The sequence below is a fragment of the Apus apus genome, chromosome 10 (genome assembly GCF_020740795.1).
Source record: "Apus apus isolate bApuApu2 chromosome 10, bApuApu2.pri.cur, whole genome shotgun sequence".
Lineage (NCBI taxonomy): Eukaryota > Metazoa > Chordata > Aves > Apodiformes > Apodidae > Apus > Apus apus.
The window spans coordinates 13,942,949-13,967,943 of record NC_067291.1 but is presented as its reverse complement, the minus strand read 5'-3'; the positions used below and the strand labels follow the sequence as shown (position 1 = coordinate 13,967,943).

The following is a 24,995-nucleotide window of genomic DNA, read 5'->3' as shown; positions in this document are numbered from 1 at the left end:
GGGAGACTGCAGCCAGTCTTCCCCATTACACCTTTCAGGTTGCTATTTCATACACTGACACGGCAGCAGGGAAGGAAGAAGGTTGTCTGGGATTGGAGGGGGATGCCCAGCCACCCTTCCACACTTTCTAAGGAGACAGCAGAAACTAAGAGTCCAAAAGGTTTCCATACCCCCATGCAGAGATCTCAGTGAGGACACCTCTACCCAAGCACCACAGGGCAAGCACTCATCATCTGCCCACCACAGCCCATCTCAAAAGTTTTCCAAGGCTGAAGCACCCATTTCAGAGAACCTTCCAAGCTCCTCTTCCCTTTTCCAAGGGAAAGAGGTATCTAGATATGCAGCCCTCAGGTTTTTGATTGCTTAATTGACTCAATACACCCCGTGTTCTCCCTCCAGCACCCTAAATAGTTTTTACTTCCCTATTGTTCAAGTCTTCTAAATATGCCCTGTTGGGGACCACTTCCCCTTCACTCTGGTCAAGCTGCATTTTATATATTTAGGTTTTTTCTTCATCTTTTCTTACAACACATTCCCTGCAGAACCTTAATCATTTTAGTTCCTCTTCTCTGAATACTTTCCAAAAGGCATCAGGCAGAATGTTTTGTAAATTTACTCCCGTCCCTTCTGGACTGCATTTTGACTAGTGCCTGTTTCCCTTGGGATGTGACATACCTCATGCAGGCTGCTGGGTCAGGGATGCTCAACCATCATCACAGGCTGAAGCACTGGGGAAAGAAAACTCCCCAGTTCACGGAGGCTGCAACACGATGCATCTTTGAACTTACAAATTAGGCCAGTTTGCAAAGACATCCAAAATCTCATTAACTTCACCATTATTATTAGAATCTTTTTATGCTCAGAGTAGACATTTTAATCGCCTGGATGTGGAGAGCAGCTTCTATTTTCTCTTTTACAGACTGCAAACAAAGACTCATTTCTATGTGCTGCCTTCAATCTGCCAAGCCCAGGCTGTGAGGAGTTGCCCAGGAGCCCCAAACCAGCTCCTTTAATGCCTCTTCTTCAGAGGGCAGCAAGGTCCATCCCTCCACATAGCCACCCCACGACCACTGAGATGTGCTCAGTGGAGCTGCTGCTCTCTGTAGATAATAGCCCAAACCAAAGCCAGCTCAGCTTGGGAAGGTTGTTATACCACAAAACAAGGGTGTCTTCCCTAGCATCAGCAGCCCAGGTACACACCGTGGTGATTAAGGTATCACTAGACACACCAAGGTTCATCTCACTGAACAAGGGCCACTTCTAAGGTTAAGGGGGAAGAAGACATCTTCTGCCACATCTCAACACTGCAGACAAAATGACCTGCCTGGTGCAAGTGGTACCAGTGCTAGAGGATTTGAGAGATGAAGGATGCATATGTTGCATTAGACCATCAGCACTGAACCTTCTCCGATCCAGACTCTGAAAATAAAAGGAAAAAAGCTGCACTTCACAAGAAAGGACCTGTGGAGCTGAGAGCTGGCCAGGGGGGTTGCAGTATGCAGAGGTGATGAATGACTGGCGAGAAACCAGCTGCAGCAAGGGTGCTGGGCGGCAGCAAGCTGGCTGCTCACAAGCAATGTTCTCCATCTGCAGAAGGTGCTGAAAAGCAGCTACAGCAGCCTCCAAGGAGACCACATCCCCTTCACAGCTTCAAGAACCACAAAAACCCTTAAAGCATTAATTCACATTGTCATCTCATTCCCTTCACACCAATTATATTTCCAAGGAAGACTGGGAAGAGCTGCCTTCTCACAAATGCCACCCTCAAACAAATACCTCCAACATCACCCCAGGCTCTTCCTTCCCCTAAACCATGAACTTGTCTCCTTTTGCTTTTGATACATGAAAGGCTATTTGCACACATCCTCCAGAAGGAAAAGTGACTTCAAAAAAAGAGAAAAAAAAAAAGGGGGAAGGGCAAAATACTACTTCCATTGCCTATAATCAAGCTAAACTCTGCTGAGTTCAGAGCAAATGGTGAGCTTCCTCCAACACAAACATTTCTGGATGTCCTTACCCCACAGAAGCAGCTCCCCATGGATGGTTCTGTACAGGGAAAACTCTGCTCTCCTCCCACCCCCTCTGCACTGCCTATCCTTAAACTGCTGCATCTAATTCATTATCACAGAATTATAGGGTGGTTTGGTTTTGAAGGGACCTTAAAGATCACATAGATCCAAACCCCCTGCCATGGGCAGGGACACCTCCCACTAGACCAGGCTGCTGAGAGCCCCATCCAACCTGCCCTTGAACACTTCCAGGGGTGGGGCATCCACAACTTCCCTGGGCAACCTGTGTCAGTGTCTCACCACCCTCATAGTGAATAATTTCTTCCTAATGTCTAGGGGCAAAGAAGGTCATTTCTACTGTGACTGCCAATTATAAACAATTTTAATAATTTACAGCTTGCCCAGCTCCACTGCATTCTAACCACCAACAGGTATCCAAAATTCTAGTTCTGATCTGGAAATCTCCCCATTCAGAGCCAGGGCCTCAGATACCTCAACAATCAATGTGGCTCAGTGTGGTACCCCAAGAGCTGAGATAAAAGAGATGCTGCTGTTTTTCTCCACAGTAATAATGCCACAAAGAGGGCATATTAGCAGACAGCTGCTCCTTCCTTTGAAATCTCCCTCCTCTCCCGGCTCCAACAAAGACTAAAGAGTGAAAATCTAGTCTCTGGGGTGTTGCCACCATGTATTGACTTTTAGGGGTGCAATGCTTTTTATTTTGGTTTTTCAGGTGGCAGTTCAAAGGAAAAGGCATTAACCACTGCACAGCATCCAGACCAACACTTCCCCAGGTCATGCAGAGCTGGAGATGAATAGATAAAACACTCCAGCATACACTGAAAGAATAAACACCACACACACATGCACACAAATACGTAAGCTCAGATATAAATATGCCCAGAGAAACGCACACCCTCTCACACAATGCTACCAAATGCATTACTCCCCAAATCCCTGCAGAGCAGCAGACCATCTCCAAGGTGGTATTAGCATGGAAGTAATGTAATCCCATTACCCAGACTCCTTCTCCCTCTCTTAGTTCCTGTGCTGATGTTTGCTCTCTTAATTTTAAACACCAGCCGTGTATCTTGCGGCTCAGCCTGGGACCGCTCTGCTCAACCGGCAGCAAACACACGGCTTCATTCATTCACTCTCCAGCAGAAAAAAATAAATTTATAAGCTTTTCCTGCATGAAATCCACGTGTTTGCCAGCCTGCTGATTGACGCAGGGTGTGCTGAAAGCTGCCGTAACTAACTAGGGCTCGGGGAAAAACCAGAGCAGGCGGGGCAGCAAGCGGAAAATCCGTCCATACCGCTCCTGTCAGGAGAAAAACAGCCAAGTGGCACCTAACGCTGCTGCCAGTCATGCACCACACCTGCCTCACTGGTGAGAGGGTGCAGCTCAGGGCTTCTGCTAAAGGGTATTTTCTAATCCCTCAGGTGAGAGATGGGGTCATTAAGAGGAGAGCCAGACCAAGTGCTTAATGCTGGGGGGAGACAGGGAGGGAGGGGGAAGCAGCCAACAAGGCAAGCTCACTGAAAGGGTGGATGACAGCATGAGCAGGGCTCACCACAGCCACTCTGTCCCATGACCACAATTCTGGTCCACACAAGCACTCTATCAGCTTCTCCAAGGACTTTTTCCTTCAGAGCAGAGAAATCTTTGCAAAGCCTCTTGGAAATCCAGCTCCACTTCTGTGGTTCAAGCCCTAAATCTGCCCTGTGATGGACACCATCTCTCTTCCACTCTCTCAAAACTTTACAAATCCCTCTACAAATATTACTGAAGTTCAAGCCATTACTCTTTGTCTTCTGAAAACATCTGTAACCTCTCTTTTTTTTCCTTTCTGCTGCTTGCAGAAGGCTGTGATAATGCATCCTCCTACATACCTCATCTCTTCTAGCTGACATGATAACAAAAAAGTTTAATAATAACAATTTCCAACAAAGAGCACAGTGAAAGAGCACGGGAAGCACTTCTCATCAGCAGATACCAGAGAGATCTGCCAGGAACACACACCTCAAAAGACACTGAACATACACTTAGACTTCTCCCCAGACCCCCATGTGCCACTTTGTAACAGGCTCAGGCTGAAAAAGGCCAGAAGGGTGGTCAACACATCTGCCTGCTCTTCAAAATGCTCAGGATAGCATTTCAGAATGCTTTTACCCTAAGGACACACCATAAGCTTTCATCTTCCAACCTTTAACCAAGTCTGATGGATGTCCCTGAGGTTCACTCCACAGTCAGTGGTGAGAGAGACACAGCTCCAAATGCTTCTGCAGCTTCCTAATGAGGAACCCACCGCTCCTGGATGGCTGTGGAGGGAGTCTACAGCAATTAGTCTCGTTAAGCCACTTTGAAAGCTACTCCAATGTGAAACTGATGAGCTATCCAAGGCAGTCTTGTTAGCAGAGGGTAAATGAAAATCCAGCCTTGGTAATTTCACTGTTCTACCAGGTGTCATTTCTGCTTGGGTAGCCCTTAACCCTTGCATGCTCTGGATAGCTCACTCAGCTGCTGGTCACAGCAGGGAGTCCAGCTCTGTCCTGGTCTTCTCATCAAGACCATACAAACATACCCACTCTGAGTTTCTGTGATAAAATCCCTTTTTCTCTGGTTAGTGAAATATTTTATAAAATACCATCCTTTGCTCCCATCATGCATACCTCAGCACTCATTAGACATTAAACCCAGGATTGGTAAAGGATGTTAGGGGAATTTCAGTAGGATTTGTCTATTAATTCCCTTCACTACGTTTTAAATTCCCATGCTTAGAAAATTCTGGCACAGATGTCCTTCTCAACAAGTAGCCACTAATGAAATTATCCACCAGCTGCTTATTCAGTAAAGCTCAGCTGATCTGGTAGGAGAAACCCCCTGCCCCCCCAAAAAAAAACAGTGAGGCTTGGAGTTGTCACCAGCTGGTAAAGGCTGGAGCAGAGGTGCATCACCAGGTCGTCACTCCTCCAGAAGTGCCCATATAGCCTCCCAGCCCACATTTCCCACATCAGCAGCACAAGGAAAGGCACAACCACAGCAAAAGCCTAATTTGTGCATTTGTGATATGCCCCAGGAGCAAGCATAAACTACCTGAAACAGATGAGGACTTCTCATTTCTTTATCCTCTAGAAGCAAATATTTACTAGAAATATTTCCTCAGCCTACAACTTCTAGGAGATTACAGCTTGGTATTCTGAAAACCTTCTTTGGTCCTGCAACACTTCTTGACCCCCTGTGTCACAACAGTTGCAGCACAAGGCAGGAATGCTGGCAACGCTGCCCACAGTGCCCTTGCTTGCTCAAAGTACACACAGGAGTGTGCACGCTTATTTCCAGGATAGGGACTGATGAGTCAAAATTCCAGTCTTCACTCCTGTAATATAGTTCAGGAAGGTGCTGAGATGGTTTTGTTGAACCTCATCTGAGCATGATGGAGACATGAGGTTAATAACTACAGGCTGCCACACAGTTGCCCCTGCTCTGCACTAGCATAAGACAGCCTTTGGCTCCAGACAGCCATGTTTGTGTACTTTGCTTTGGTTTTATTTCTACCTGATAAAAACAGTTTTATGTGCCTTCTCAATAATTTAAACTGACACAGCTGTGCTGGACTCTGTATCAACTAAACCTCTTTGTCAAAGCAACATCCTTCAACAGAAAGCCTCGAGGACTGCAACGTGTTCAGTGGAGCCACGGTGGTGTGTCAGACATCTCCCATACCTAGTGCCCTAACCAAAGAAAAATAAATCAAGATTCAGCTACCAACTTTTCATCTCCCACACCACTAACCAAAATGGAAAAGCTTGTTGCTCCCTCCTCCCCCTCCAGCCTCCTCCTGCCTTCCTCATTCACACCCCAAAAAACAGACGCAAGCGCTGCCTTCCCTTCCCTCTGCCGCTCAAGACACACCGACATGCTTAGGAAATCATTAGCACAAATTCCAGCCAAGATTATTTATCCTTAAAGAGTCTGCCTGACAGCAAATCTCCCTCCAGCCGCTCCTGGGCTCCGCAGCTCAGTGCAGATAAATAGGCACTTACTGCCTGCTACTAACAACTTCATAAACCATCTCCCTTCCTTTCTTCCCTGGCAAGGCCTGCACGCACACCCTTGTGCTCTACACACACAAAGCACTCAGGGAGAGGAGTTTTCTCCCTCCCTACCTGCTTTGGCACAGGTGACAAAGCATTAGGCTGTCAAATAAGCACCTGGGCTGCTGCGTCGCCTCTTGTTCATCCTTCCACATCCTCTTCTCATTTCCCAACTGCAAACTTCACAACACCTTTCCACACTGGAAAGCTCCATGCTGTCCGACACACTCTGTAGGTAGTGCTGGTGTAGAGGCCATGAAGTTTTCAGAAGACACATGTGGCACAGAAGAGCTTGGAGATCCCAAATCACGTAGGGCTCTGTGTACATGTGCCAGCTTAGCAACTGAGATCTGAAAGTTAAGTACTTGGAAATAGCTCCCATGAAAAGCTCTCAAGTGCTGGATTCAAGACTGGATGGTTTTCTGCTAAGGATGGAGGATGTTAAAGGACCTGTAAGTGATCATGAATCTGCACAAAAGCCTGATGGCTTGGAGAAACACGTATGGGTAAAAAAAAAGTAACCTTAAGGTAAAGCCTGATCCAGTGAAAACATGTATTTTTTGCTATTGGTTGGAAATGAGGATTTATCCTCAAGGCACAGTTGCAGCCTCCCTGCCTGTCCCCAGGAGGGTTTCAGAAGGCTGGTATCAAAGACTTTGCACCACAGGTCAGCAGAGCAACCAGGAATCTGAACTAAAGTACCTTGCACAAAAAGAGAGCTTAAATAGCTTTCTGCAGACTGTCTAGTAGCAGGCAAATAAGTCAGTGTTGGTCTCATCCAAATACTACTTAAAAAAAAAAAAAGACTGAGGTACCTGGCAGGCATTCAAAGACCCAGTAGCATGTATTAGCAAAGACTTAATCAGAGTTTCACACTACCTCTCCTCTTTTTATAAAAAAAAAAAAGCAGAATCTCACTTCTTTTTGGCAGATTAGCAAAAAGCCTGACCATGACTTGTCCCAAAACCACCAGCTGAAACCCCAGCAAAGCTCTGTCAGGAGTGCACCCAAGTAAGACAATCTTTGCTGAAACATCCCTAAACCAAATACAAATTTTAGCTTCTGCACAAGGATGTACTTAAGAGGAAGTGACTTATTTTGGTGTAACCTGATCACAGCAAGTTCAGCAGAACCTAAGTCGATGCCTTTACCTACACTTATCAAAAGGCAGGAAGGTGCTCTGCTTTACCCTTATTACTTCAGTTTTAATATGCCAGGGTGGAATACACATATTGTGCTGATGAGGAGATTTGGCACAACCTGACATCCCATTAACTCCAATATTCTGTTAATAGACAGTAGCAGCCAAGAAACATTACTTGAAACCTTGAATAAGCCCAAATCACTCCTTAATACACACCAGTAGCACAATAAACTTAGATAGAAAAACAACACTGTGAAAACCATATGCTTTGCTATTAAGAACTAAATAACAATGAAAAAAGGGAAGAAAATTTGAAAATCCAGCTGTTCTGCAGCTAGCAGAGTGGTAGGGGATTTCTGCAGACATCCAGAAGTGAAATCAGGCTGTATCTGATTGCAGTTTCTATCATGACCCTTGAAAGGGTGATTGAGAGCAAATAGAAGATAGAGGAATTAATAGTCTTAAAAATAATAATAAATTGAAACAGAAAATAAAATGACAGTCAAAACAGCTAAGCAAAGTCTTACTGGAAAATTCAGCAATATTTGCTCTGTTGGTCCCACATGCCAAGGGGACAGACCTGCAGCAGGATACTCACAGCAAAAGGACTCAGCAGCCCAAAAAGCATGAAGTCTCACTACCAGGTGCTACTACCAATTTAATTCTGAGCAGAGAAACTTGTCAAGAAGGCAGGCATACAGTAAATCTGTAACATTTCCCTTTATGCACCCATATATACACACAACTTTCATTTTTTCTCCTGGCTGATGTGTAGAAGAAATTAGTAAGATTAACTTTAAATGTATAGTAAAAAAAATAAAAGAAATATTAAGAAAAAATATTTAAACATCTAAAGTATAGTGAAATTGAGAGAAGGAAGCAGTTGGTCTATAAAAACAAATCATGCTGAACTACCCTCAATGCCTTATTTTCCCCTGATTGAATTACAAAATTAGTCAATGAAGGCTGCTATTCAGGCTTAGTAACATATTTGATAGTGTCTCAAAAAAACTTGCGTGAAAAATGAATTCAAACTGGCTTGGATATGAGCATTGTCATACAACAGTATTAATAACAACAGTAAATTTGATTTATACAGCTCTTCCTTCCTAGTGCTGGTCTGGGTGGTACAGATATGTTAGCTGGAGACTTAAACACCATAGGGACTGGTGTTAAGGCTGGGTTTATCTAAATCTTTATTAATTATTTAGAAATGAAACACACCCACTGAATTAGTTAAGCTGTTGACGTGTCTGTTTAAGGGGCAGGATGGTAATAATTTTGCAAGCCACCACTGATAAGGTGGCTCAGTAACTGAGCAGAGCTGGTTCCTTCTCATAAGTCAAGCAGCACCAAAGGCACGAAGCTGGCAAGCACAGGCAGAAAGAAGAAAACCAAGATGCAAACTTCAAAAATATTACAGAAAAACAAGTTTTGGAGATAAATCACCAATTTAGTGGGAGGCAGAAAACTGGAAAACAGCTAAGAGCACTTGGGATGGAGACATGTTTTGCTTATTTGCATGAACTGTGCACCTGCTGATTTTGGGCAACTCTGGCTCTGTTTTTCTCTTCCCAAAGCAGGACTGAAGCTGGAGCCCAGTGGAAGCACCGCAGCCTCTGGGCTGGATCCAGGAGCATTCCTGGATGCCAAGAGACTGTGCAAAGGAGTGTGTGAGCAAGAGGTGAGCAGTCCCAGCCAGCAGCTCGCACAGAGCCTGGCAAGCCTGGGAGGAAAAAAGAGGAAAAGAAATCAGCCCATCAAGATGTGGCTCTTCATCCACGGTGCACATCTCCATGCTGAACAGCAAGAAATGCCTCTCAGCCCAAGGGCTGCAGCAGCTTTACCTGCCTCCCCGAGTGCCGGCTCCACTTAGCCTAATGATTATTAAGCCCTGTCAGCAGATACGGAACCAATGGACACAGCTCCACAGAAAAGCGCTTCAAAAGCCGCCGAGACGCCCCTGCTCACAGGTTTCCATTATCCATCCAGAAAATTGCGGATGTCACAAGAGCTTTTAGAGCATCAAGATGAAATCGGCTTGTCAGCAACAAAAGGGCCAGTCCTGCCCCACTCCCAGCAGCTGTCTCAGCACCGCAGGCTCCTGCACCAGCAGATGACACTCCAGCAGGAGAGGAATGTTGCTGGGAAGCGTCATCAGCACGTTGCCCACCCTGGAGCTGCGGTGGCACTGGCATCTCAGTCTCTGCTGCATGAGTCTTATGCTGAAGGGAAACCAGGAAGAAGGAAAACAGGAATTTTCCCTTCACAACAATTCACAGCCTTTTGTCTGATTCTTCACTGGGTCAGGCTGGTAAGAACTTGCTGTTTGCTGGGGAGGACAAAGCCTGCCCTGGGACAGAGACAAGATGGAGATGCAGGTTCACTGGCACCAGCTCCTCCCAGAGTTGGTTCAGGTGGAATGAGAAGCAAGCCAAAGAGTTTGTAATCCAAAATCCAAGCAGATTTGTCCATTTTCTCTGCCATAACTGTATGGTGTTTCACCCTCAGGTTTCTGAAGCTGCTACACTGCTTTGGCTCGAGTGTCATCAAAGGCAGATGTAGCAAAACCACATTCCCAAAGGCCACAATTCTCAACAGGGCTCTGATAGAAAATGGCTTTTTTCCTTTTCTGTGAGTAAAAACCCTCACTGATCACAAAGCAAGATCAGAGGCTACCCAGCAGAGCCAAAAAAGCCACCCCAACACCAGGCTACATAAGATGCTAGTCTGCATTGTAAGGGTCCTGATGTGAAACAGCCCTTTCTAGAAGAGGCTGGTAAGTCCTGCAGATGCCAGACTGAGGTGACACAAAATAATGAAGAAAAGCTTTTCTAGAGCTAGCAGGTTTCAGCAGATACAGGAAACAGAGAAGTTTTGAGACACAGAAGAAGGTTGTGAGCAGCACCTTTCTCATGCCCACAGCCTGAGAGCAGAGGGAAGATTCTGGAATATGGTCTGAGTGTAGAGCAGAGGGCATTGGAGGCTGGTGACTTGGCTGGGTTTTCAGGAGTGCACTGAGCATCATTTCCAGCAAGGACCTGATCCATTTGGTGTCTCTCCATGCACACTGGTGGCAGCAGTGCCTCATACACAGAGTCCAGTGGGAGACCTCTGGCCAGTTTACACAACCACAGGCAATGAGATGTCCTGTGTCCCTTTCCTGAACCACAAGCCAGGTTCAGGGAACACAGCATCCTGTCCTCTATCCTCCTTCACCAGCCAGGGGCATGGCAGCAACTGAAAATCACATCCCAAATAGAAACTGGATTATAACGGTGCCCCTCAGGCACAAAATAGGAGAATCCAAATGTGATTTATTCTTACCGTGAACAAAACACTACCCAGCTGCCTTTGTGCTCAGGCATTATCTTCTGGTACATTGATTTGCAGTAGCATAGCTGTAGATAGAAATGAGATGCCTGAGCATCACATGAGGTTCTGCACCATTCCCACCTTCATCAACAGACACTAGACACTGGTGCTGATGGAGTTTCTTGGGGCTGTCCAGGAACAGGCAAGCTCATTATTGCACCACAAGAAACTGAATTTGGAGACAGAATAAGTCCACTAGACCATCAGATGATCCAGTGCTCTCTACAGTTTTCTTCTTCTGTGCTTTCACCAGTTGAAGCTTGAACAGCCCAAGTGACAGTCCCTATCAGTTCCCTTATTCTGCTGTCTCCAAATTTCTAGGCACTCCCTCAAATGCACTCAGCCCAGGTTCAAAAACAAGCAGAACCATTCTCTTCCTTTTCTCAATTTGCTGCCACAGCTCCCAAACACTTCTCTTGTCAAACCTGCTGTTTAAATCACAGTTACCTGTGCCTTGACCAAGAGCAAAGCTCTCTTGCTCCAGAGTTTAAGGACAGAATGCAAGATCTCATCATCCCTGGCTAAGTACCACATAAATGAACAACAATTCTACAGCAAGTCATGAGAAGGAAGAGGTGATGAACTCACCAGAGACACCCTCCCAGAGGACCATTTATCAGCATTAACAGTAGCAAAATCTTTTTCGAAGAATAATTGGACAACCACAGTACAGACAAAATACAATTAAAATATTAATTAAAGCCCTTTGCTTCTTCCCACACTGCCCTGCACCTTATTAAAGCCACATCAAAGTTGACACTTAGTTATCTGGTTGTTGGCTGCCTTCAGAGAGGTGCAGGAGAGCACGCAAGATCTCGGCTTGTGGAAATGATCTCTCTTCATCAGTTTAGTCATATCTCTTAAAAAATTAGCCCGTCCTGCTGCTGTACATGGTATCTGTTAGAGACAAACAATCATTCTGGCTTTGTGCTGTCAATCCAGTATCTTTCACTAAAGCAAAGCCACATGAAGACAGATGGACAGACACCATCAGACCAAGGAGCAAATATAGATCCACAGGAGTCATCTGAGAACTGGCACCTTCTGCACTGTCCCCAAGGGAGGCTGCTCAGGTGATCAAGCCCTGGTCACCTCACAGCTGGAAGAGAGGTATGCAAGTGGCTGGGTAAGCACCTGGGGAAACTCAGTTGCTCCTCAATGGCATCCTGAGTGGATGAAGATATCTTCATACAGGGGAAATAATTGAGGCTCATTTTCACCCTCTCCCTCCTCAAGGCTGTGCCTACCAAATATGCAAAGCCAGAAGCCAGCCTGGTGTTGCAAGCGGCAGAGTCCCCAGCACTGCCCCTTGTTAATGCTTGGCTGCTGGAAAAAACAATGTGCAAAAAACAAATCTCAGCATCTTTCCACCACCTCAGCTGGTGGCCTCACAGAGTCTCAGGCAAGATGAGGGTCACTCAAACATCTTTTGACACCACAAGGCAAGAACCACTTGTGAAAGTCAGCAGTGAGACACTTGTTAACAGAACTGCCCCAAGCAGACACCAGCTGCACCCCAAGTCCAGCACCCAGCTGGAGACCAGGGCAAACATCTGCATCTGCCAGTGAGAGAGGTCACACAAGGGGAGGAAGAACCTGCGGGAACACAGAATTAAGGATGCCTGGGGCTTCTCAGGTCACCTGAAAACTACTGACCTGACTTTTGTATAACTGCTTTTAGTAGCTGACTAGAATAGACACTTGGGTTTTGTAAAAGCAACTGAAAGAGACAATGACTGGTTAGTGCACTTTAAGTTGCCTGTATAAACAAACTATTAATACTTCTGGGAACAGGAAAAAAAATATTCCTAGGTCTAAATAAATCCTGATCTTCTGCTAACTATTTCTCCTGCAGGATCATTTGATGTATCTCTCCAATCAAAAGGTGGCTCCTTCAGGCAGCAAGAAGTGACAGCACTGCCCTATCTTTCAAAGCCTGCACGTGGGACCAAAGGAGAAGGGGTGTGAGCATTAACTGCCGGTGTGAGAGAGGATCTGCCTTCACAGAGGAGACACAGAAGTGGGTGGCCTGTCACAGCACTCCAGGGGCGAGGTGGGATCTCTAGAATGTTTGTCAAGGAGCCCAGGGCTGCATAGATGCTCGGCACCTTTCCCTTGCTGCCCCCACACTGGTTACAGACTGCATGCTTAGGAGAGGGTGAGGAATTTCTCAGTTCAAAGAGTTTCGTGCTTTATCACCTTGAAGGCACTAAATAAATAAATAAATAAATGCCACAGCTTGCACTTTCAGCAGAGCACAAACAGGCATTTACAGAAAGAAACCCCAGTGAAGCCACATGCCCTTTCAATACACCTCCCAGGCAAATAAAACCAAGTAGTAATATTGAGCACCAGAAGTACATGAAGGGGCTTTTCAAACAGAAGGAAACCAACAAGGAAAAGCTCCAATCTTCAACAGCTCCACACAGCTGCTCTGCTCATGTGTTTTGGGGGCTCAGCCCCTTGGCACTGCTGGGCTCTGGACATTGCACACCCAGGCTCAAAGAAAGTAACAGCAACGAGTTCCCCCTCCCAGTCCATTAGCACAGCTCATCATACATCCCTGAGCCACCATGCTTCACTGTCACTTTTCATGTAAGACTGTTTGTCATCGGTAGCTGTGCCAGGCTGTCTGTGCTACTTTGCTCTATTCTCTCTTCCTGCTCCTGCTACATGGCAGGCTCCCAGGAGGATGAAATGAAAGAGGCCTGATCACAGATTTATCCTGAACAACTAACCCTGAAGGTGCAGGCTCTTCAAGCTACAGCATATTGGTTCATCTCTGTACAGCTGCAAACAAATAATCAAGGGAAAACAACCAGGGGATGATTATAGCCAGATCTGGCCAAGCCAAAGTGGGTCTAAATTAAGCCTCATCTGAAAGGTAGGTCATGGCTCTTTTGTATATTATTTTTTCTCCCTATAAAGTTGCAGCAATAATTGCATTATGAAGGTAGAAAAAAAAAAAAAAGAAACAAGAAAAAAAAATTCAACAAAAGAAAAGAGACAGGCACCCAAGATATCTTTGCAGGAACTGGTCCTCTTGAATCAGAACCCTGGAACTGTTCTGCAATCGACTCAGCAGACAGTTACCATCTGTTTATGGAAAAAAATGTTAATAACACCCAATCATAATCAAATAGGCAACCACTTTACTTTAAGTACCTATTAACTAATGCTAAATTACAATAGAACAGCTCTGCAAGTACTTCTGACATCCACATGCACATCAGCAGTGCCAGCACTTTGATCAGGGCTGTTACAACAAACACCAAATGAACTGATAGTGATGAGATTCCTCAAACATTACAGAAAGCGTGGGCTGTATTTACTGTTCTTTCATTTCTCCCCCACCTTCTTGTTGCTTTTGCCTATTCAGAAAGAAAATATGTATATACAGGTGTACAGACATACACACCACCCACCACAGCAGACCCTGTCAAAGTCTGGTCCTCTGGGTTTTGGTTTTCTGTCCAAAGTTGAGCTTCCATGTGGATTCTCCAATGTCCAGAGAGGCTTGAGGCATTTCCATCAGTGGGGCATCACCCGAGTTACCATCCTCTATTCAGCCCCCCTATTTCCACGATGCCTGCAAAGGCATCTTTATGTCCTTCCCTGTCTTCTCTGGAACTGGCTGGCAGGTACAAAAGCTGCTGCAGGGAGAGGGCAAACCAGGCAGGCAGGGCCATACACACAGGCAGAGGGGCAGCACGATCACACGCCGTATTTCTTTAGGAAATCAGATTAAAAAGCAATTGACTCTTTGCCAACTGTAACCAAGCCCGAACCATTAGCTGCTACTGTCTCCACCCAAAGAAAACCTCGTTTGGAGAATGCAAGTTTTTAATCTCAGAGCCTGGAAAAAAGTTCATCTCAGCAAAACAAGTGGTCACATCTCTGGATTTTCTCCAGCATCTTCCTCCCTGTACCTCTGCAAACTCTGTTTTTTGATATATATATATATTTTTAAGTTGTGCAGCACCAGGAATACATCACACAAATACACATGAGCACATGTTCTTTATCCCTAGGCACTTGCAAATAAAACAGAAAACCAGCAAAAGGAGCATGTATTTCAGTCCATCAACCTAAGCATTTCCATGGCCTCCTCGACTGTGCCATCCAAATATTTTGTTAGCCCCAGGACTTTTCTCTGTTGTTACCATCAGTTTATGAAATTTCTTTTTTGTTAGTCCCAGGACTTGTGTGTGGCCTTTTTATTATATTATGAAATTTCATTTCCTGTCATCTGCTGGGATTAAACTTTGATGGGAAGACGTAGGTTTACAAGGCTCGTGGTGACAAGCCTGACCCCAGAAGGTGAGGTGTAAAACCCTCCACCTCCGGCGGGCGGCCAGGGAACGTGGGACACCCACCTTGGAGGTGGTTGGAGATGGAGTGAGTGAAGACTGAGAGCAGGATACTGGGCTCCTTGCTCCCACACGGTCTACCCTACCTGTAAAACCCATTCCCCCAGGACAGCAATACACTGAAGTGCTCCGACTCCCAATTCCTTGCTGTTAGATCTTCTTGTTCTTCCGAAACTAATACAAGGCTTTTAAAGGCATCTTGGCTCCCTCTCTGGATATGTCCCCCTTCAGCAAACAGTTGCAGGCATGTTTGCAACTTCAACACTTCTCAGGGGCCTTTTTTTGTTGATTTTTTGTTGTTGTTGTTGTTGTTGTTTGGGGTTTTTTTGGTTGGTTGGTTTTTTGTTTGGGGTTTTGTTTGTTTGTTTTCAGCTGTTTCCCCTCTGCTGCCTCCATATTGCCCACATAACCCTGTGTTTCACAAAAAGACTTTTTTTTTTGCCACTTTCTTGCCACCTCTGCCACCTCAGCTCCAGTGACACCACGGCTCCACCTCAGCTGCTTAAGTCCAACCCAACCCCCTCTACCTCCCAGATACAGGAGCCAAAATCCACAGGTGGCCATAAAGGGGATCTGTCCTCCACCATCTCGTGTTAGTGATTGTCCTCTCTGGCAAGAACAGGGAAAAGCAAAGGGGATGGCACAGAGCCAAGGGAGGCCAAGGAGCTGGGAGCACCATGTGGCAGAGGCCCCTTCACAAGGAGCTTTTGTGGATGTCACAGCTCCAGCCTCTCGCCACCACACTTGGCACCACAGGCTTTTCCACCCCTTGGCTGCTGGCTGTATCAATAGCTGGGACATAACCAGAGCAGCAGCTCTGTCAGGACTCTCCTGCAATGCTCCAAAGGTGTGCTACCAGCCAGAAGAGGACAAATGTGGACACACCATCCTCTTGTAGTCCTCCCCCAGCATATGTGCCCTGAGATGAAGTGACTTTCTTTTCAGCAAAGGTAGCTGGGATGTTGGACTCTTGGCAGCCCATTAGTCCACTTTTAAGACAGGCAGACAACCCAGCAGGGGGATTTTTCAGCCCCATGAGACTTCCAACCTTGTCAGTCCAAGTCCGCTTCACCTCTCTCTCTAGAAGACCATCTGCTTAATGCTAGGAGACACAGAAGAAAAAAAACAATGTGCTCAGAGAGACTCACGAGGTGCTTTGTGTAACATGTCCAACATGAGCACACAATGTTCTGCATCCGTGACAAAAACAACAGGAAAAACCTGCTCCTGCAGGCTTGCCAAGCTGGGATTTCAACAAGTGGCAACGTATCAGCTGGCGATGAACAGCTCTTGATTCAGGGAATGATGCACTTTCCCAAAAAGACTCAGGGTCTAGATTTTTTTATTAGCAAATGATAACATGCTGGGTGCCATACAGGCTCCTGCCCAAGAATTAACTCATAATGAGGGACCTAGAGGAAAGTGCCAGCTAAAGGAGGTGGTTGCCAGCTGCACTGTCTCACGCAGGGTGTCAGAGTAATGTTGGACCTCCATGTGAGCCCCTGAAAGTGCAGCTCAGGGCCACTCAGTAAAGTGATTTGATGATTTGGACAAGGGCAAAGCCCCATGAACAAGAAGCCTCCAGGGAGAAGGGACAACAGCCCATTAATGGAGTGATAGAGAAGACCACCTGCAACAGCTCAGCTGAGACCCCAATGCAACCAAAGGAGAGAGTAAGGCTCTGGTCTCATGGACCTGCTGAGCAGCAAGGAAGGACAGTTTAGAAACTGCACTTTGGAATGCATGGAGGGGACTGTGACACGTCTTGTGGGGTGAGAAATGAATCGGCTACAACTGGCAGGGCAGATGGTACCATGAAGCATCTCAGCCACTGCCAGCAAAGGTTGCCCTTGTCGTGGATGAAGGTGGTGAAGAGGTTTGGTAGCAAGCCTGGTGCTAAGAAGGGTGATACAGGCTCAAGATGTAAAGCTGGGTGGCATAGCAGTTGACAATGATGTCATGGCAAAAGAAAAAAAGTGTAGGCAGACAAGACACTGGGGGAAAACAAGAGGCTCAGAATGGGTATAGCCAGGTGCTAGGGAGACTGTCCCCAGGCAGGAGGATTCTGAGGATCTGCAGCCTCCAGCAGGGAGCAGAACTTAGGCACCATGAGTAGGCTGCCCATGGCAGTGTCCATGACACTCAAGAGTCATGAAAGAGCTTTCTCCCTGGTTTTAAAGATATATTTAATTTCAATGAATTTCATCTCTCCAACCAAAGTAATCCATAAAACTTTGCAGTGTTGTGGTTTTATATTAGAATTGGAAGAAATACAGCGTGATCAGGAGGGAAGGAGGCTTTTCTGGCTAAACATTTTTGCCTCCAAAAAACTGCACACACGTGTCCATCACAGCACCCCTCTGATTTCTGGGAATGCAGAACATCCACTAACACACTTCTCCAAAAACCTCTAAACACATACACACATCTGTTCACCAAGCCTGGTTACTCACATAAGGTTCATTCGTCTTTGATTCTTCCATTAGGGTCAAAAAGTTACTTTTCCTTTTTATATTTCTGTCTCCAAGCCCCATCAGTGGCAAGTGCCCAAGCACTTCGAAAGTGTTCTGACAAATCCCTCCAGAAGGCATGTAACATCATCCCAGTTTTACAGATGGGGAAATTAAAGCAGAGACAGAGGTTAAGACAGCTAATTGCCTATGGACACTAAGTGAGTCAGTAGGAGAGCTGGGAATTGATCCCAGGAACCATGTCTTCCATTCCTCTACTCCACCCACCAGCCAGTACAGCCTACCAGATGGTTCTTATCATTGGACATATGGACTAAATATTGCTAAGTTGGTGTAGACGATTTGCTATTTAATTAAACGTCCTGTCTTCCATCTCCATAGGATGCACAGGGGAAACTCCAGCCAGAATTCCATCTGGACCCACTCAGGAAATGTCTCCATAAAGTAATCCAAGCTCTAGGCAAGCACAAGAAATGTTCCCAAACCTATCAACCTGCCCTACAACACAGACCCAAACTAGGCCAGGAAACAGATTAGAACTCAGAAGCCTCAGAAGAAGCTCCTATTTGTCAAACCCTGGCTTCAAACGGTGCATGCATGAGCCACCAATCAGGCTGGGAACTGCTTTGTCACATGAAGGCTCTTCCTCCAACCTTGACTGGGCACCACCAATGCTGCCCAACTGGAGATACTAGCAGAATCACAAAAAGCAGATGGCACAGAGTCATCTGCTTTCTTCTGGCATTAGCTCTACCACATCACAGGGCTGGTGTTGACAGGACAGAGAGACCAGTTCTGCCTGGCAAACATCAGACGCCTTCTCACTTTCCAATCACTACCAAGGACATTTGAAATAGTTCCTAAAGTGGTTATTCATGATGCAGAGAAGGAAACTTTCCAATAGAGAGGTAACAGAAAGAGACTTTCCGCATTGCTGAAAGACAGGTCAGCAACTGTTTTCCCAGCTTGGACCTTACAAATTTATAGCAGCATCTCGGTCCCCATCACAGACAGGCACACAATGGATGCACCTGCCTTTCCAACAAACCCAAACCAATTTCAACATCCTTCTGTTCCCCTTCACACCCAGTACCACCCAAGGGGAATCCCATGCATCATCAGGTCCCTAAAAAGAGATTTCATCTAAGAACATGCTCTCCTGAGTACAACACCCTCAACAACACACGGCTGGAGGGTAGAAGCTCAAAGCTCTTCCCGGCAACCTGTAGATGCAGGTAAGGAAAGCACATGCATCCTTCTGCCCAGCAGAAGCACATATCAGTGAGACCCCCAGCCTGTGTATCTCCGTTACTCTCTTGACAAACAGAAGAGAGCCGGACAGCATTATCTTGAGGAGGCTTTGCACCAATGCTGACAACGTAGAAATAAAACCATAACACCTTTCCACGTGTGCTATAAGAGCCGGGCAATCCTGGAAGGTGCCTCCTGCTAGAGGCAAGTGACTGCACGTACCTTTCATCCCAAACTTGGACCGTCGGCCATACTTGTTGATCATAATAAAGAGGACGACCAAGAGGACACAAGCAAAAGCTGCCAGCCCAACCGCTATGGAAACCTGAAAGGAAAGAGTCTTAGAGTCAAGACAGGATTTTAGGAGTCTAAACTGGAAATATAGCACCTCCTTGCCCAGTTAACCTTCTGTAGGCTCATATCAATCTGGTGCACCCTCTGGATATCAGCTGTGGAGGAAAACACAAGCAAAAGCAAAGGACTCTGGTGCAGCTTGGAAGCATCACAGGCTGTTTGCAGAACTGGGAGGTTTGGGATCTCCCTACCAGTGATGCTGTTCTGGCACCAGTTCTCCCAGCTCTTCACTCCATAGATCTGCAGGGAAGAACCACCTCTGCTCCAAAGCCTGGGCCCACCCTTCACTGCATAACAGCACAAGCCTCTGTTTGTGACATTACCACTGTGCCATGGTATCACAACACTAAAGCTACACTAACCTTAGCTGGGAACACACAGGAGCAACACAAAATTCTTTAGAAAGAGCAAGTCTGTCTCCCTCCCAACACCCCTCAGGGCAAAGAATGAGGGAAAACAACACATCACAAAAAGAAAATGGAAGAAATTAATAGAAATGTTTTGTGTTGCTTGTTTGTGGTGGTTTTTGGTTTGTTTTCCCCAAAAATATTTGGTTTTCCTAAAGCCTCTAATGGTTCCCTATTTATTCTCATTTTTAGCTGTAAATATTTATGCTATAACAGTGTCCAAAGTCCTTCACTGGAACTGTGTTTCCACTGTCAGTGTACAAGCAGAGGAAAGAAAACCTCCTTGCCCTAAAGGGTTTACAATCTCAATCATATTTTAATATTTATGAATATTTATTCCTTCAAGTCTTTGCTCAAGATACTTTTATTGCATTGATGTAAACAACAATTTCTTTGGCATTTGTCCAATTTTCTCCTGCACTGGGTGTTGTGATACATTTAGACTTTGCTTCCTTTTACAAAACTGTGTTCTGCTGTAATAGAAAATACATCATTTAACCAGGAAAAAGTAATTTCATTTCACAACCCTTTCCTTGCCCTTGATACATTAGCTACAATCTTCTTAAATGTTTTATTTCACCACACTCTATTTTCATCCCCCGCCTTGTTTGCTGTGTATTATATTTAATAATCAGTGCACATTATTACTCCAGTCTCACTGTTCAAAGTTTCACTTCAGTTATAGGAGACTCATTTGGATGAGAACCTAAACCAGGGTGGATTGAGTTTTGTTCATTCTGTGAACACCTGGTGGGTTTCCAGATCTTAAAATTTTTACAGAATTAGAGTGATTGTGTAGCATGTTATTTTTATCTACCAACACTTCCAGACTTTTTTTCTTTTGCTACCTGGATTCTGCAGAAGGAAGACAATGCTGCAATCTGATAAGCCCCAGGCTTTCTTTCCAGTTTCATTTTTGGCATGTCCTGCAGAGCAGGAGAGAGGGCAACCTGGCACTGACAGAATTGATCTAAGCTAAATCTGAGTCTTCTCACAGAGCAAAATTTAACACCTCAATAACAGTCTGAAAAACTCGATTGCCTATTTTGTTTGTTCACTGGGTGCTGCTTTCTTAGAGTGAGAATTTCTGACTCTGCCAGCAGCAACTTCACAGGATGCCTTATTTTCAAAGAGCTTCCTAGATCCACACTGCAGACCCAAGAGGATCAGACGGCTCATGTCAGTATTTACTTGCCTGACACAAGCCTGAAAATCCTCCTGATTGTTGTCTTGAGTCATAAAGGAAGAGATTTTCCTTGAAAACACCTCAAAGCAGCCGAGGAATGTAAATACTGAGTCAGCAACAAGAAATACATGCAAAACAGCTCTGCAGAGAAGAGGACAGGACTCACCCCAAAAGTGTCCTCCTCTGGTTTATGGGTCACAGTGATGGGTGGAGTGGGACTCACTTCATAATCACCGACTGAAACCAAAACACCAAAGACAGAACATTCAGTGTGGCTCCCATGGGACTCCATGGCACTAGCACATCCCCAGTGGCAGGGCCTGATCTAATGAAATAACCACTTCACTCCTAACAGAGGCTGCAGCCTTCAGTTTCAAAAGGCATCAAAATCAACCAGAGTTCCCTGTGCACATCACCAGAAAAAACACAGAGCAGGGCAATGCTGATGTCACTCCAGCCTTACAAATGAGAAACATTTGAGTGCCTGGTGCTCTATGGTAGAGACTTCCACCCCATCCTTCTCCTGGAGTTTTCAGAAGTCTACTGGGCTAAGTAGGGTTAAATCATGAGATGGACTCCAGCAGAACTTGCTCCAAAGAAATAGTTACTTGGATGTTTTTCAAAGTAAAAAAAAAAAAAAACAAACAACAAAACACCCCAAAAAACCAAATCAATAAAAAATGATTCTGTTGAGCAAACATGACAGAACTTGAGTCCTGTTTCTCATCTCTGTCCACACTACAGGGAAAGTTGTAAATGGGCTATCCACAACTGCTTTGTGAATTGGACAGCTTCCATCTATTTAAGACTCCTGCTACACCACAACAAAACAGGTAGAGGTTCAGGGATATTTATCTCCAGCCCTGACATTTAAGACCCCAAAGACTAATTTCCACTATAAGACCTTCTTCAGGATGTCACTACAGCATCTCTTGGGCTCTAGAGGCTGCCCAGCTGATACACTTTCCTTGAAAGTGTTTAAGGCCAGGTTGGATGGGGCTTTGAGCAACACGTTCTAGTGGAAGGTGTCCCTGTCCATGCAGGGGAACTGGAACTAGATGATCTTAGAGTTCCCTCCCAACCCAAACCATTCTATGATTCTATTAAAAGTTCTCATGCATAGAGAAGCCAGAAACCAGTCTATTTGTGCAGCCTCCCTCGACTTGCTTTTGGCTTCCTGATTTTTCCTTCAGGAGCACATAAGTCACAGAAGTGCAGAAGGAGTGACAAAAAAACAAAACCAAAAACAACCAACACTAGGCAGAGGGCAAGGAGACACTTACTTGATACAAAGTTGTCTGTACTCTCTGCAGAAAGGACAAAGAAAAGCAACAGTTAGCAGCATGGCAAAGGGAGAATTCTCATTCCCAATCCCTCTCAGACACACTCCACCACCCCAAAGAGCCCAGGAAACAAAAGTATTTTGTATTTTGTCCTGTTGGGCAACTGTAACTGGAAATTGCAGCACATGTCGCAGTAGGACATTCCTGAGGTCAAGATGGAGTGTGCAGGGGTAACTGTGCAGGGCTGAAGCAGGAGCAGAAGGATGCTACTGCCAAAACAAAGAACAATGAGCAGCAGCACCCAGCACCCTGTGTGAAGACTTCTGAATCGTTCTTAAACAACCCTTCTCCCAGCAGGTGAGCAAAAATCGACACATGGGTTAAGCAGGATAGAGGTGGAGGGGAGAGAAGCAGAATTTGCCCAGGGAGAAAGTCCTATGGGGATGAGGACTAGCTCCCAGGAAGACAGTCCACCTTGGAACAGAGGGCTAGAGACCTCCTCTGGGCTCCTTCCATAGCCTGAGCCACTCATGAAAGCTAACAGCATCTGAACTGCATATGGAGGCTGTACCTGTCCCAGAGCTGCTTCTTGCCCAAGACAGCCACACTAGTCTCTGCTGTCAGCCTCCTGGCTGCTCCACTCTATTCAGTAAAGCTCCTTCAGCTCTGAAGGCGTCTGAGGCCCCAGACAATGATGTCTAAAGCTCTCTGTGACACTCAGTTTACATAGCATGAGAACAACATCAGCTTTCAATTCACTTGCCCATATAAGAAACTGAGCCAAATATTAACTGGAGTTTACACAGCTTTGCTGGCAAAGGGACTCCTGGAAGGATACGGAAACATTCACGGGTGAGGTTTGGACAGAAGTGTAAAACAACCCCTGGGTGACAAACACAGCTTTCCAAACCCAGGGAAAAAATCTGAAAAAATATTTTTTTTGAAGTCAAGCAGAAGGGTAACTTTCCTTGGCTTTTTCTAGCAAGAGAAAATGAAGAAATATTTCATTTGGAGTACTTTTTGTTTCCTATTAAAGCGGACAGAGTCTATTTGTAGTAGTCTTGCTGCTTCTCCATTTTCTCCTTTCTGCTTTTCTCTGCTGAACTAGGCAAATTCAATGGAAACCCATAAAAAGTTTTTTCCCACTAAACCCTATTTTTGAAGTATAAAACAGGGAATTTCAGCCAACTTGAATTCCGTGAGAAGCTCCCTAAGAACTGAACATTCATCAAGGAAGGGAGGTAGGTCCACTAAACTTTGTGGATTAAATATGGAGATGGTAGCCCATGGTAGAGATGCCAATAACAACATGAGATGAGATTTTTTTCAGTAGATGACACAAATCTGTCCTGAGATCCACTGCCCTGACTCATAGAGCCACAGCATCACAGAGAAGCAGAATATGGCATGGGACATATCTCCCAGCTCCCATCCAGCTTCTCACAGCACCTTTTCCCTCTCAACCTGAAAAACACAGCCTGGAACCATACCAGTAAGAGGCTGCAGACCAGGGATTTCTAAAAAAAAAAAAAACAACAACAAACAACATGGTCACAGGTCCTTCTCTACACTGATACAAAATTTTCCAGCCACTATACTTTCATTAATTAAGCCTAACAATCTCATCCTGGGTAGTGTCAACAAAACCCCTGCACGTGTGAGTATCGATAGGCAATAAGTGTCTTGAATAAACCACACTGGAAAACCTTCAATTCGTGGCATTTTCTGCAGGAATCTACTTTCAAGTGGGAATTTATAAATGTCAGGTGCATTGAGTGTTAATGTCAGCTTTGGTGGTGGACAGAGCAACAAACTTCAAGGCAAGTAAATTACAATCCACATTGGGCTGACAGGGTCTTCCAGGGTGAGGAACAGCTTGGGTCTTCAGATCAGAAGAAATAAAAGAAATGGGTCAGTTCCTGCTGAGAGATGGTTCAGGATCTGTAAATATTCCACACCAACACCACATACAAGACGTGGGTGAAAGTGCACTCAAGAGTGGCAATATTTTATATATATTTCACACATTCCCATTCTCCCAGAACCTCTGCCACAAGAGCTCTGCAAACACCAACGTGCCTTCCCACATCACAGCACAGCTCAGATCCATTTCCAAAATCAGCCCTCTGGAATGGCAGATCTGCTCCCTTTTCTGGAGGTCCAGCACCTACTTAAGAGCTGTCCCCATTTCACAGATGGGGAAGCAAAGTCTCAGAGGTGGGACCTGACAGAGCTGACACTGCAAACCTGGACCTCTCCTCACCACCTACATTTGATAAGCTGCTCTTCTGCCCTGACAGAAGGAAACATAAAGAGGTCAGATAGCCAAACAAGGCATCATCCTTGAAACCAGAATACAAATATTCCACTCCCATCCGTATCAGCTCATTTGTTCAACTGTCAGATCTTCAAGGCTGGGATTTGGGTTTGCATTTACAATATTTGACCTGCAGGAAAACTCTGTGTACATATATGGTGTGATATAAATAATAAATGAGTGTTCCGTTGGTATTTTGCTAAATATAGAGAACGCCCTATTTTGCTGGATTTTTTTGGGCTGCAGGGGCCAGTTTAGAGCTGCCACTTCCTCATGGCATCATTCCTGAAGGCTGCAGCATGTAGAGATCTTAACTCCATGATGGCTGGAGTGGTGCTGCAATGAGAGGAGAACAAGACACTCCACGCTCCTATAGAGCAAACAGGTCACCATGAAAGTGTCTACTGCATTCCCCAGAGCTGGATCTTCATGTCCTCAAATGCTTTTTTGTTGTTTTTATTTTTTTTCAGTGAACGCCTGAATCTCTAGGGACTACAACAGGGAATTTCAAACAATCAGTTAAGAAATCCCAGCAAACTAGTGCAGAGCTTCTAATTGAGCCATTGCATCTTTTGTAGACCTGTCATCCTGGAATTGCACATCATTTTAGAGAGAAAACAATCCTGACACTGCTGCATCCAGCTACAATCATTTCACAAATGCAAGCTAGAAGAAAAGGGAAGAACTGCATCACTTCAGTGGGCTTTCCTTTCTTTAGTTTATAACTAAC

At 45.3% G+C, this 24,995-nt stretch overlaps 1 protein-coding gene across 2 annotated transcripts in view; it reads right to left on the bottom strand.

Annotated features, from left to right (window-relative positions):
• Positions 1–24,995, bottom strand: part of NTRK3 (neurotrophic receptor tyrosine kinase 3) — a 221,475-nt gene that overhangs the window by 129,486 nt on the left and 66,994 nt on the right. For both annotated transcript variants that reach the window (XM_051628321.1, XM_051628322.1), the window contains exons 9-11: positions 21,949–21,972; positions 20,832–20,902; positions 18,941–19,043 (exon numbers count right to left, since the gene is read on the bottom strand). In XM_051628321.1, the coding sequence (XP_051484281.1) occupies positions 18,941–19,043; positions 20,832–20,902; positions 21,949–21,972 (198 nt within the window). The remainder of the gene's footprint in view (positions 1–18,940; positions 19,044–20,831; positions 20,903–21,948; positions 21,973–24,995) is intronic.